Genomic DNA, 14746 nt, shown 5'->3' with positions numbered 1-14746 from the left:
AGGGTCGTTTGACCGAATCCCATTCGGCCGGAAGCTATTTGGCCGAATGCCCTTCGGCCGAACAAACCATTAGACCGAAACCCATCTGACCGAACGGGTCATCCGGTCGAATAGGTCATTTGTCCAAATAGGACATTTGGCCGGATATGACATTTGGCCGAATAGGACGTTTGGCTGAATAGGACGTTTGACTGAATAGGACATTTGGCCGTTCAACAGCAGCAGCAGCAGTAGCAGCAATTGGTCTGGCTTGATACGTTGAAGGTGGACGAGTGGTGGCAATATGGGCGGCTTGGTTGTTTGGTGTAGTAGTGGCTTGCAGACCGATGGAGGATGGCAATGAAGAGACGATATTACCGGTAGAGGAGTCGATCTGTGGTCGATTGTGCGTTCCGACTGATATTACTTCAGGAGGCAGTGCGATGGGAGGAGGGCATACTGGATCATCTGTAAGAACGGGATCTATAGTATCGGCATAATCAGACGTACCAATCGAAGCATCAACTCTCATTCTCTTGTTGAAGCGGTGATGTGATTACGTTGAGCTTGAAGTGCGGTCACGTTTGTTATTCCAGGTTTCTATAGGCGAACGATCGTTGCTGATGAATGAGTTAAATATGTCGGGGAACTACAAATGCATTCTATCCAGTTCATCATTAAAATTTCTGGATTCGCTGATTGGTTGAGACGAAGCACGAGTAGGCTGAGGGCAATTGCTTTGTCGAGCATAGTTGAAGCTTAAGGCACGGCAGATAGAGCGTGAGACATCAACTTGTGCTCCAACAAGTTTCAAATCAGACGTTATACGTTGTAGAATGAGTTCGTACGCTTCAGATGAATCTTCGTTGCGATGTTCGGCACTATTAGCGTTATTCCGGCAGATAAAGCAAAACCAGAGGGCACCAGGGCATTCGCGAACGGCCTTGAACTGATTCGCAGTAAGGCTCACGCATTTTAAATGAAATTTTTCGCGGCATTTTGTGCATTTGGCTTTTCCACTACGAGATGAGCCTCCGTAGCACGGATCGCCGTCGCACTTTCTTGTCATGTTGTTTACGGATGGCGAGCAGAATCGATTGTTGTCAAGCAGTGTTCAGAATGACCAACAGTCGGCGCAGTGGTCGGGCGGAAGATGAAAACAAGTAGATAACTGGCGGGAATAAAATGCTAACTAGGAACTCGTAAACTGTGAAATATTCTAGTGAATTGCACTAAGTAATAAATATACGACGGGCGTTTGATAGCTTGGCACTAAATGGAACCGATCGGCGGTATACTACTATTTCTCAAGAGAAATTAACGCGTGAATATCGAAAACTTTGGGGCAGCTATTCATACACAACTTGTAGATATAATAATGCACGGAAAAAAAAGGACATTTGGCCGAATAAGACGTTTGGCTGAATAGGACATTTGGCCGAATAGACCTATTCGGCTAAATGTCATATTCGGCCAAATGACCTTTTCAGCTATATGACCTTTCCGGTCAAATGATATATTCAGCCAAACAACTTTCGACCTACAGGCCTTCGGAGAAAAGACATTGGGCCGAACGGTTTTCGGCCAAACGGCCCTTCCCCGTATTGAAATCTATTAATCGACGACTGTTATCACCTACAGCAGCAGCTTCAAAATTTCGACGACTGGTGCTACATCAACCGGATGGATGTAGATCCGAAGAAATGCTCGATAATTTCATATTCACGGACAAAGAATCCTTTTTCAACTACCGCTTGCAGGAAGAAGAGATTGATCGTGTAAATCATGTGAAAGATTTAGGAGTAATTTTGGATGCAGAACTCGCGTTCAAGCAGCGTGTTTCCTACGCTGTTAGTAAGGCTTAAAAGCAACAAATATCAGTGAAATTGCTAAAGCAACAAAGGTTGGACTGTTGGTGAATGCGTCAAAGACAAAGTACACGCTAGAAGGAGGAACCGAGAACGACCCTGCTGCGGCCCTGCCCTGCGGCCAAAAAAGTTTCACACCTGCATCAAATGTGTCATGTACAAAACGCTCCCCGGTAGTCCTCTATGGACATGAAACTTTGACCAAGCTCGAGGAAGACTTGCGAACACGCGGAGTATCCGAGAAACGGGAGCTGAGGACCATCTTTGGCGGTGTGCAAGAAGACGGTGTGTGCAGGCGAAGAATGAACCAATGAATGAAAATTCGACGAACGATGGTTGGGTTTATTTCGAAAGCTATTGAAATTTTGCAGAAGTTATGTTTCAAGTGCCATATCAACCCACTAAGGTTAACATCTCAATAGTGACGAAAAGCGTATTTATAGCACATTAAAAGAAGACGAATTTTAACGCATATATAAGACATATTTTGAATGAATATAATAGTGAACGTGCAGAACGGCAGCCCTTACTTTGTACCGTTGAATGTACAAAAACGATCCAATCTATATAGATAAAAATGAATTTCTGTCTGTCTTACCCTTATAGACTCGGAAACTACTGAACCGATCGGCCTGAAATTACGTACACAGAGGTTTTCCGGGCAGGGGAAGATTCTTAAGATGGTTCAAGAACCCTCCCCACTCAGGAAGGGGGGGCTCCATACAAATGAAACACAAATTTCTGCAAAATTCAAGAACTAATCAGAGATTAAATAAATTTTGGCGAAACGAAGTTCGTCGGGTCTGCTAGTAAAAAATAAAAAAAACGATTAGTAAATAACAATTGAATATTCCATAAAACGCAACCATAAATCCATAAAATAGCTCAGGGAGTACAACTTGCAGACTCACCATCTGTTCATTGATTTCAAAGCAGCGTACGATTCAGTGAAGAGAAATGAGCTGTGGCAGATAATGCCCGAACATGGTTTTCCGGCGAAACTGATTAGACTGATACTTGCAACGCTGGATGACTTGAATCAAGTATTTGGATTGCAGACGAAGTGTCAACCTCGTTTGTGACCTTAGACGGATTGAAGCAGGGTGATGCACTTTCGAATTTATTGTTCAACATTGCACTCGAAGGCGCTATTAGGAGATCTGGCGTGCACAGGAATTGCACTATCATCACACGGTCGCATATGCTCCTGGGTTTTGCGGACGACATCAACCTTATTGGAATCGATCGCAGAGCAGTAGTGGAGGCTTTTGTCCCACTGAAGAGGAAGACGGCGAGGATAGGCTTAACCATTAACTCTACCAAGACAAAGTACATGGTGGCAGGTAGAGATAGGGGAAGACCTAGTGGCGTTGGTGCAGAGGTGGTGCTTGATGGGGATGCGTTTGAAGGTGTTGAAGAATTTGTTTACCTTGGAACGCTTGTGACATGTGACAATGACGTTTCCCGTGAAGTGAAAAGACGTATTGCTGCTTCGAATACGTCCTTTTACGGATTACGTAACCAGCTTAGGTCCCGCAACATGCAGACGGAAACGAAATTTGCTCTATACAAAACTCTGATTCTACCAGTGACCCTTTATGGACATGAAGCATGGACATTAAAAGAGGATACATTTTTGGAAAATATTCAAAAAAAATGAGATAGGCTTCCAGATATGTAATTCAGAACAATTTCCGTATCGTACATCAATCAAATTTTAATTAAATTTTGTCTAGAATTTATTTTAAGCATTTAAAAATGATCTCCCTATGCTGTGCTGTAGAATCTGTCAAAGTTAACACTGTCGTGTGTCTTCTTCATATTTTTACTAGGATTCGTTTATATGCAAAAGAATGTTGCCTGTGCAAAACAAACGAAGCGCAGAGTATAGGAGGTTTGTGAGAAGTGTGATGAAAAATACAAAACTATCATTCGCTTTATACAGTAAATGACTTATTGCCGAGAGGAGTCAAAATTTGCTACATGTTGCATTGCGAAATTGATGGACATTTCCATAACTTGATTAGGTACATATATCAATAATTGTACCGCTATGCCTTCTTACTCATTTTTTTTATTTTTCAAAAAAATAATCCCATCATTTAGAAGTCTTAAACGGAACCGATGAAAAAAGAGTACAATGACTAGATAATATGGTCCATGACGACCGATTTACCAAACATCGATCAACACGGCATTACTGCTGGAGGTGAAAGCACATAACCATATAATTTTCGGTAGATAGCTTCCATGATGCCATCCTTGGGTTATAAACATCACCGATGACCTCAATGCTGTTCATGTTTGGACTGAGCAAAAAAAAACAGTGGGATCAAGAAACAACAAAAATGAAATATGCCTCACGTCGTCGATAGAATGCACTCACAAGCGACACCATACTTTCATCACGCCTAGCCTGGGACGTATTGCTGTAGAAGAAAAGGTCTCAAAATTTATGTTTTTCAGTGGCCCAGAGCGGACCTTTATCTTGAAACAAATGGATCTCTGAAGGAACCACCAGAGTAGAACAAGAATATATGTACAAGTTGCATTGTGCGGGGTATTTTCAGCTCAGTTTGTTCCATTGCTGCCATCTGCCAGCTAGGCAGCCAGCGGTGTTGTGTATTTCAGGCACGTCGCATATACGGCAGCCATTTTTATTGCATTTCGATGTAGAGCTTCGCCACCATCGTTACCGGCGATGAAAAGCACGACGGGTAAAAGGCAATTTCGAATTTTTTGCTTGGTGCGCTCTTCTGTTGCCATAAACTGCTCTTTCCACCATCCGGTGCAATTCAAACAAAATTGGATGCTGCGGAGGATAAACTCATTCAGAATGAATCTCGTTCGTCGCTTGGTCATCGCCACACTGCTTTTAGGATGGCTCAATCTGAAAGCGTTCTCAAATTCGGAAAATCATTCACACTGTGTCCGGCCAGGCAAAACAGCCTTTCGGCGAATATTGATTGTCAAAACTTTACTCGTGGAATCGGTCAGAACCAACCACGTCCGCGTCACTAAAGGCTATCGATCAATATTGAAACAACTTTATGGCTGGCCGACCATACGAAAGCCTCTTCATACACACCGGGTGAGGTTCCGGATCATGCTGATCCATAAATTGTTTGTGAAGTGCATTTAGTAAGTGAACATTCATGCACGGGTTCATGCACTTTTGACGTACAGTGCACTCAAAAGCAGCGTTCCCCAAACAGCGTTCGTGGCATCAGCAGCATCGGAAATTAATATACACACTGATAAACGCACAAGTTCGATTTTCATACAAAATAGTATTGTAATTGGCTACACGTTCGCCTTATAAGCCATTGATCATGGGTGCGATTCCCAGCCCCTTCTCTAAACCCTCGTCAGTCGTCGGATGCGCAGCCCATACGGTGGCGTTTTAAGGAACGCGCCTTACCGTCTCGGCTGCCTATACAATACAATGCAACGATCATTGGATTCAGGACATGAACAAATGGACACAATGGACTCACAAAGAGGATGGACCGGCAACGAAAACAATAATGAGTAATGGAAATCTAAAAATAGACTCTGTGTGGATTCTGTACAGTAGAATATCAGCGTAGATCTCGGCACAGTAGCGGCTAAATAACACAGAGTGCCTACAAAAAATAGGAATAATTTTTTTTCTGCACTATTGGGATGATTAGCATGACTAATCGCTCTCACCAACAGTATGGAGCTCGGACGACAAAGACATTCTGAGTAGCTGAAACAGTGATCAATTCTCACCTCCATTTAACCCATTGTCACCTCGATGACAGTAACTTACAGATGGAAAAAATAAAACTTCATCGAAGGAAGGTCCACCAAAAAGAAAAAAATGGATATTGCACTAAAGACTACACAGTAGCTTCGATGAATTCGGTAGTTTTTTCGTTTTCGAAAAATTAATTAAATGTTTCTGAGGCTCGGTGATTTATTTTACAGTATTACAGCGAGCATGAAATTATCGAAATATCTGTATTATTATAATTCAGTGATCTTTATCGGATAATTCAATTACAGAACTTAAAATGAAAACGTTGTATCATGACAATTTTCAAACTTACTCCGTCACATTTACCAACTCTTCGTATATAGGGGAACGGTTCGGCACTTCATCTCATAGCTCACATTTCCATCCCAATTTGTTTTTTTTATTTTTGTGATTTTTTCAGCATTGATCACGCATATTAGCAAAAAAAAAAGCGACAAGATTGTTGCTGTATTTCTCTGTTTTGCGATAAGATGAATATGTGTTCAGTGAGATGGAAAATGGAACAGTTCCCCTATAAGCACAAAGAATCCCAATACGAATAAATTAGTCTATCAGTAGGGAAAATATTGCAAATCGGTCAACGCGTTCCTGATTTACATGTCTTCAAGAAGGTGTCTTTGCTTTGTCTACATTCCAGATAACAAAAAAAATGAAAAAAATATCATAAATCAGCGCAGGGAGGGTTGAAAACCCAGAAAAATCCTTTACCTATATCCTATAGGTTGTAGGACAAAAGGTCGAAGGATAGGGGGGTGCTTTCTTCTTTCTTCTTTTTTTCTCCTTTCTTCTTTATTTCTTCTCTCTTTCTTCTTTCTCTCTCCCCTTTTTTTCCTGTTTTTCATCTTTTTTTTCTTTTTACTTTCTTTTTTTTTCCTTCTTTACTCTTTCTTTTTACTTCTCTCTTCCTTTTTTTCATTTTTCTTCCTTTCATCCTTCTTTCTTCCTTTCTTCTTCCGTTTTTCTTCTTTCTTTTTTCCTTCTTTCTTTTTTCTTCCTTCGTTCCTTCTTTCTTTATTCGTTCTTCCTTCTTCCTTTCTTTCGTTTTTCTTTTTTTTTCTTCCGTCTTTAGTCCTTCTTTCCACCTTCTTTCTTCCTCGTTTTTTCTTCTTTTTTCCTTCTTTCTTCCTACTTTCTTTCTTCTTTTTCCTTCTTTCATCTTTATTTCTTTTCTCTTCCTTCTTCCTTTCTTTCTTCTTTCCTCCTTCTTTCTTTCTTCTTCCTTCTTGTTTCCTATTTTCCTTCCTACTTTATTTTTTTCTTTCTTCTTTCTTCCTTCTTTCTTCCTTCTTTCATTTTTCTTTCTTACTTCTTTATTCCTTCTTTTTCTTTTCATTCTTTCAACCTTCTTTCTTACTTCTTTTTTCTCCTTTTTTTCCTTTTTTACCTCTTCTTTGTTCCTTATTTCTTTCATCTTTCTTCTTTATTTCTTTTTCCTCCTTCTTTCTTCCTTATTTTTCTCTTCTCTGTTCCTCATTTATTTCATCTTTCTTTTCTTTTCCTGTTACTTGCTTCCTCTTTCTTTCTTTTGTTTTGCTTCATTGTGTATTCTCTCCTTCTTTTTCCTTCCTTCCTTTATCTATTTTCCTTTTTTCTTTCTTCCTTATCCCTTCTTCCTTCTTTTTTCCTTCTTCTTCTTTTTCTCTTTGTTCTTGTTTCCTCTTCTGTTCTTTTTCTTTATTACTATATATGTTTTCTCCTTTCTTCTTTCTTCCTTTTCACTTCTTATTTACATCTCACTTCTTACTTCTCTGCTCCTCAATTGTCACTGTTTACTTCTCATTTCTTCCTTTCCACTTCCCACTTCTAACGTTTCACTTTTCACTTCTCACTTCTCATTTATCTATGCTCACTACTTCTATCTAGCATCTCACTTGTCACTACTCACAATCCCCATCTCACCTTTTGTCCTTCGACCTTTCGACCTTTGACGTTATAACACATATTCGACCTTTTGTCCATTCGACCTTTTGTCCTTTCGACCTTTTGACCCTTCGACCTTTTGTTCTTTCGACCTTTTGTCCTTCGACCTTTTGACCTTCGACCTTTTGACACAGATTCATCCTATATTTTCTTGGCACAAGTTTGCGTAACAATAACTGTTACGCGTAACCAGTTTCCCAAATGTTTTGTTTCGGTATTTATTGAGTAAAACTTTGTTTTTAATCGCCTCTGTTGTCATTTTCAAAGGATAAACGATAACACAACTCGACAAGAATAGTTGAATTATTTGAGTGTCGATATGGTATTAAACATAAGCTGATGGAAAATACACTTTTTTATTTTTTATTTTTTGCCCCTACGAAATAATATTACCTCGATGATTCTCTACTAGGAAATAATGGAGCAGTTATTATTATCAAATATCGTGTGACGGTGCAATTTTTAATTTTTTTTTAGTTGGCAATAGTACTGTGAAAGTAACGAATATTCACGAATTTTATTTAAAAAAATACATTATTGGGGAATCGGGAATGTAAGGTCAAACAGGCCTAAAAGCTCATTGAATGTGATTTTTATGCTAAAATTTATAACTTTCTTCACTCACGGAGGAGATCAAGGGCTTGATCAAAGTTTTTATTTCAAGGAATTCAGCAAGAAGTGGACGTGGCACACGTTGGTATGTAGTTATTGAGCTCTTTTTGTTCATAAAACCCTTTTTCTAAACTGTTTTGTCATTGTATCTTTATGATATTGTACTGAAATTGTGTTATCCTTTTCAATGTGGACCCCCATAGAAGGTTACCATACATATATTCTATGTAAAAGGGATTTTGGGGTCAAATAAGCATCAAAGAACATTTTATGCATTTTTTCATATTTACTGTAAAAATAAACACTATTTACAGATAATTGTGGATATTATCGTCTCAAAATGTTAAACTGTATTGATTAATGTTTGGCGAACAATACATAATTATGCAAATCGTTTCTCAAATGTTTTGTATTGCAATTTATTTGGTTTAAACATATTTCTAGTCGCTTCCTAATGGCACCGATGTTAACCTAGACTAGAGGGAAATTTTTTTTCTGCCTTGTTGCCCAAATTTTCCTTAGAAATATTATTACTGAGCTAGGCAATGTTGGAGTTATATCACTTGAATAAATGTTAGCTAATTATGCTATAAAAAAAGCAAATGTTTACACTATGCATTTAAATAATGGAATTTCAGGGGAGAGTGCAAGATTGGACGCGTTTGTATAAGGACGCACAATAGTCGCGAGTCTTGGGTTTGTGCTTTTGCAAGATTGAAAACGTACGTATAAAATCGCAAAATATTCGCGAAATCCGGGTTTGTGCTTTGTGCGGTCGGTGAAAAAATAAATTAGTGCACGGTGGGACGCGTTCGTATAAAGACGCAAAATAGTTTCAGGTTCATGCTTTGTGCGGCCAGTGAGTAAATAAAGAGTGAAGTACACAGAACGATCGAGGGACCATCCGCATTTATTTTGTTCTGATTTGTGCGGCCGGTAAATAAATTAATTAGTGCATGTTTGTATTTCGGGAAGTGCACAGAACGATCGCGCGATCATTCGAAATATGTTTTCTGCTTTGTGCGACAGGATAATTAAAATAGTGCGCGTTTGGTCGTATTTTCGGTTATATCCCGGCAAGTACGTGAGTAAAATATTTTCAATGCGCTTAATTATATCCCATTCCATAGATCGCATCGCTGGCCGAAGTGGATTCAGATAAAATATCCTTTGTAACTAACACAATAGCCTACCCCAAGGTAATTCTGAAGATGTGAATACTCGGTTTCTAGTAGCAACGAAACTGGATGTTGGTATCGGATTCTGATGGCTTTTCCGCAAAGGTGACTCTGAAGTGGCCTTGTTGTGTAGGGGTCATCACGCTTATCTAGACAGTAGGAGTTTAACCCAAGTAACAATTTCAATGCTTGTTAGATTTATTTAATTCTTATAGCGAATTTATAACAGCAGTCACCATGACCAGTTGTTAAGTTCTATTGGAGTTCTTATTGCTATCAATAGAACTCTCATAAATCTGCAGAAAAAGCCTCAAACGTCAAATGTTGATCGATCTTATAGGCAGCTCTACGGTTGTGACTGAGAGCGTAATAAGTCATATTTTCAAAATTCGATCTAAGCCACAATAACCACAATAAGAATATTTGCATTGCAAAGCGTTCATTACGGTGTTCGTTGAGAGCCACATTTTTATGTTCGATATGCATGATGGCCATATTGAAAATAGAAAAGCACTTCCAAGTCAGTGAAATTCATCACTGAAATTCACTTCTAGACAATATTTACGCCGCATAAAGAACTTTTTAGGCAATTGGTTAGAATTGCAAATATATTGGTGAGGAAAATTAATAGAATAAGTGGATATTTGGGATATCGATGTTATAATTATGTCCAATGTATTGCCTAGAACTACATATTTTTTTCGACGCCTAGTGCTCAATCTTATTTTTGCCTTTCTCGTATTTCATTAGGTTTTATAATAAAACTGAACGCGCAGCTTATTTCAATGAATATATACCGATAAAAAAACCATCGAAAATATATTTTGAAGTTGTCATTTTCATCTACAATCCATTTTCTTATTATTTTTCTGTGATGTTTTTTTTTCTCTTTTTCAAAGCAACCTTTTTGACAGCTGCCGCAGCCAAATTCCCTTTTTTGCGGGTGGCTTGAAAAGGGTTTCCAAATACTCTTATACAGTGACCGGCGAAAATAAAAGCCCACCCCCTGTTTAAAAACTTTAGCTTGACAGTCATCATTTTTTAAAAGAAAATAGTTATTCAACAGTGGTTCAACAGTTGATATGCCTTTTTTTATTGTTTCAAGATTTTTATGAGATGGATTAATCTTACAACTTAAAAATGTTCACATTTTAATGGAAAAACATCAAAAAAATGTATGACAAAAATAAAAGCCCATGTCCAATTTATAACGGGTAAAATAGTTGAAAGCAGTGAATATCCATTCTTAATAATTAATATGACCCCCTTTAGCCTCAATAACTTCCTGCAAACGTTTCGGCATACTTTTAGCAAGGTTTTGCAGATGCTGCGGGTTGATTTCGTCCCATGCCCTCTGCAGAGCAGAAAAATAATTGTCCTTGTTCGTAACTCCATCTTTCACCACGCTATTGTTCAGAATAGCCCACAGATTCTCGATTGGGTTCAAATCTGGACTCTGGGGAGGCCATTCAAGAGGTTTTATACGACGTGAGTGGAAATAAGCCTTATGAGTCTATAGTCTTTTTAGCAGTGTGTTTAGGGTCGTTGTCCTGCTGGAACACGAAGTCTCTGCGCAGTCCAGCTTTCCGAAGAGAATCGGAAAGATTATCCTTCAGAATATCGATGTATCAGCGGTTATGGTTCCGATGGTGCGAACCAAATTTCCCACACCGGCCCAGGAGAAGCATCACCATACCATTACATTACCACCTCCATGTTTCATGGTAGCTTGCAAATGAAGTTCCTGGAAACCCTCTTTATCCTTACGCCAAACTCGTTCACGTCGCTTTTTGTTGAAAAGCTCAAATTTTGATTCATCGGTCCACAAAGCACGCCTACAATACTCTTTGGGCATCTTTATATATTTCCGAGCAAACGCTAGGCGTTTTGCTTTATTTATTTTGCTGATAAACGCAAGTCGCTTCGTAAACCTGCTCTTTATCCCTTACTCAGCCAGCCTTCGACGAATCGTTCGGTCCGAAATAGGGAGCGAGAGATTCTCCTGGATGGCACGAACTGTGACTTTTGTCGATTTTTTTATTTCCCGAATGGTTATTTTATCTGTTTGTGTTTCTGTCTTCCTTGAGTGGCTTTTTTCGGATCTATCAGCGAATGACCCCAAAGCAATATGTTTGACCACGATTGCACGAACTACTCCTCTACTGATTTTGATCTTTTCCGCTGATTTCCGCTGCGAAACTTGGTTCAAATAATCTAGTACAACAAGATTTCAGATCTGTAGAGATATTTAGTAATGTAAATAATCATCAGGGGGCAGTGCAATACTAAATGACATCAATTGAGGGGTGTATCGATGAACCATTATTCATTAAGGTAATTATTGCCATTCTGGGCTTTTATTTTTGTCACACTTGTTTTGAGGGTATTCATAAAAAATGAATATATACAGTAGAAGCATCAAGTTCTCACAAAAAACGCATTCAAAATACGATCTACTATGAATTACTATTCTTTTAAATACATTAAAACATTGATGTTTCTCGAAAAACACTTCACTGTCATATTAAAACAAAAAACATACGTGGTGGGCTTTTATTTATGCTGGTCACTGTAATACGTTTATAGTGGTTATCAAGAGTGGGCCACTTGGTCATATCTTAATATCATATTATCTTAGTGTTTTGTTTGGTCAGGACTGAAAAGCCATTTCCGAAACATTGAAATAGAGTCAGAAAATAAGAAAGAAGAATTGCATCAACATCCCAGTTCTAGCCCGGGCTGTCAAATGACTCTAAGAGATCCATATCTCTCCATTGTTGAGCTCCGCCAGCCAGTTGCGCCGGACCTACAAGTGAGTTGGGAAACAGGATCTTCCTAACGGGTAAGTAATCTATTGTTCCGAGCATTGTTCATGGATAAGCCGTTTTTCAGTCGAATCCCTAGTCTGCTTTTGATGTCTGATCACGAGGAAGTCCATATGCCGGTTATCCCAGCCAAGCCCATCCTACCAACGACCACCAGCAGTCTCGATACTACGTATAAGTCAAGGCATTGAGACTTCGAACTCCATCCACCAGCAAGCACTGATTATTTCATGTAACAATATTACCCATGTTGTTAAAGTTTAAACACTTCACAGCTTCCCACCACCTTTCTACGAAGTTCATTGCAGTTCAGTTTATCGAACTGGCAAATTTAAATTTCACACTTCGGCCCAACCAACAGTAATGTTATGCAGATTCAACCTTTGCCTTTTTTTGTTGCAAGAGGGCGGTGGTAATCGATTTTTATTGCTCTGTTGATTAAAGAGTATCGCGATTGGTAGTGTAGGTTCGAAACGTCCACTTCTCTAAATAGCGGTTCCCGGTGGACTTGGTCCATCGACGGGAACGGGTTGCAGAGTTTTTTTTGTGTGCTATCAATACCAGCTGCCAAGCACAACGGCCGCCCCGGTCCCAGATCGCATAGATCAAAGAGGACGCGCACATTTTTTATAGCATCGATTCTTTTATGGACCACGGTTATTGATGAACCGAGAGTTTGGTAGGATACATCCTCATCCGCTTCCCTTGTGTTTTATCATCGGCGTCACGGATTCAGTCCGTAAAACAAATGTGTGTTTAAAATATTGATATTTGCGCGTGATGTTTAATACTACCGCCACAAGTTTTGAATAACGGTTGTAGCTAAGTGGTTGCGGTGGCTACGCCTGGTGAAAAAGAACTGTTAATAGATTACTGCAATTCAAACTTATTCAGCATAGAAAGAAATGAACGGTTTATATGATGATTACTTTTGGAACTGCATATATATTATGCGTTTCATAGTTTGAAGAGCATATTATTTAATATGGGAGAATTGACCCTACGCTAACTGCCATATACAATACGCTTATTGCAGTAGAACATGCATCGGAACCATATGCGGAGGTTTTACGTCCTTGTCAACAGTACACCATAAAACTGTACCAGTACTTGCCATGTTCAATAGCCGAGAGGGTAAACGTTTGTGAAAAATAAATATAAACTATATTAAACAAACCTATGAATCTAAGTATTTTAGAGTTCTTGTAGATGCTTTATAATTCTCTGAAAATTATATATTACTACCCATGTAGGATTGATAGCTACCAATATCACCATGTCTTTTCATGACAATACTCACATTCTTGCTGGATTTAACAATTTTATCTCCCGCTTTATGCCACGTGATAGTTGCAGCCGGCCTGGAGCCAGAACTTTTGCATTCGATGTCATAGTGCTTCTCCGCAGATACGAATTTTTCCTTCACCATGATGTGCACGGCAACCGGTTTCACTGTAGAACGGAATAGAAGCGGTACAGCAACGAATCCGGACAGGATACAAAAATTATTTCATAGCTATTCAAAACCGTTCAGCATGGGATTGAAAAGTGCAACACTTACGATTAACGTCCAGCACCACAACCTTGTTATTTGGAGGCGTCAGGTTGGTGTTGCTCGCCACGCACATCAATCGGGCATCCAAGTGCTGCCGCCCAATGTTCGGATATGAAAGATGATTGACTGTTGTGCCGTCTGGTCGAGTCTCGTACGACTCGTCTATCACCATGTTGTCCAGGTACCACGTCACATTCGGCCGGGGTCGACCTGGTGAACCACAAGAGGCGGAGGAGAGAAAGAGAGTGAACATCAAATGGTTACACAAATTTCCGACCCGAACTGTCACCAGTTATTCGAAAGGTCAAATTTGTTGGTTCCCATCGGTCACAAGTGCAAATAGGAACATAAAACGGTTTTGACCATTCAAACCACTGTGCCGAAGGATAACTTACCTCCTTTCACCTCACACACCAGCTGTATGTCGCTGCCTTCGCTGTACGGTTCAACGGTGTTGGTCTTCTCCCGTCGCCTGGCATCGTAGATAACAGGCCGATCCGGCGGAACTGAAAATAGAACAAGTTGAAACGGTCGGATAACTTGGCCTTTATAACGGGGAATGTACGGGTTGCGTTTATTGAGCTAGTGGGAATTCCATAAGCGCCACATAGGTTTATAATTGTATCCTATGTGCACACAGGAATGAGTGTCTCTCGTGATGATAATTAAGGCAACGATGGGAAAACTCCCCGTGCTTGTATAACATGGGCTGTTTCATGTGGACGTCGGCATTTCGTCCCAGTCACATTCATATGTTTGCTATTCATACGCTGCAGCCGTAGGAAAGCACTTGAAGCCAACAGCAATTATCAGTTGGAGGAGGAACTTTACATGAAAAATTGCAGTTAATTGTAGGAGCACTGACATTCATTGCTTCATCCATACTCATTACGACTGTCCCTTGTCTAACCTGTCACTTCCGATTTAGTGATGGTGTCGTGTCATTCAAACAACTGGTGAACTCTGCAAAGGGGGAGTAAATGGGTACTTTCCTTCTTGTCTTAGTTTTCATCGTTTGAACTTTG

General features: G+C 39.6%; 1 protein-coding gene across 2 annotated transcripts in view; it reads right to left on the bottom strand.

The window, feature by feature from the left end:
* The window catches only part of LOC134205207 (hemicentin-1-like), a 495388-nt gene that overhangs the window by 122817 nt on the left and 357825 nt on the right, over positions 1-14746 (bottom strand). For both annotated transcript variants that reach the window (XM_062680249.1, XM_062680250.1), the window contains 3 exons: positions 14117-14227; positions 13728-13931; positions 13467-13618 (listed from right to left, as the gene is read on the bottom strand). In XM_062680249.1, coding sequence (XP_062536233.1) covers positions 13467-13618; positions 13728-13931; positions 14117-14227 — 467 coding nt within the window. The remainder of the gene's footprint in view (positions 1-13466; positions 13619-13727; positions 13932-14116; positions 14228-14746) is intronic.

This window comes from Armigeres subalbatus, chromosome 1, assembly GCF_024139115.2.
Source record: "Armigeres subalbatus isolate Guangzhou_Male chromosome 1, GZ_Asu_2, whole genome shotgun sequence".
NCBI lineage: Eukaryota > Metazoa > Arthropoda > Insecta > Diptera > Culicidae > Armigeres > Armigeres subalbatus.
The sequence above is the reverse complement of the archived record's forward strand: the minus strand, read 5'-3'. Positions and strand labels throughout refer to the sequence as shown.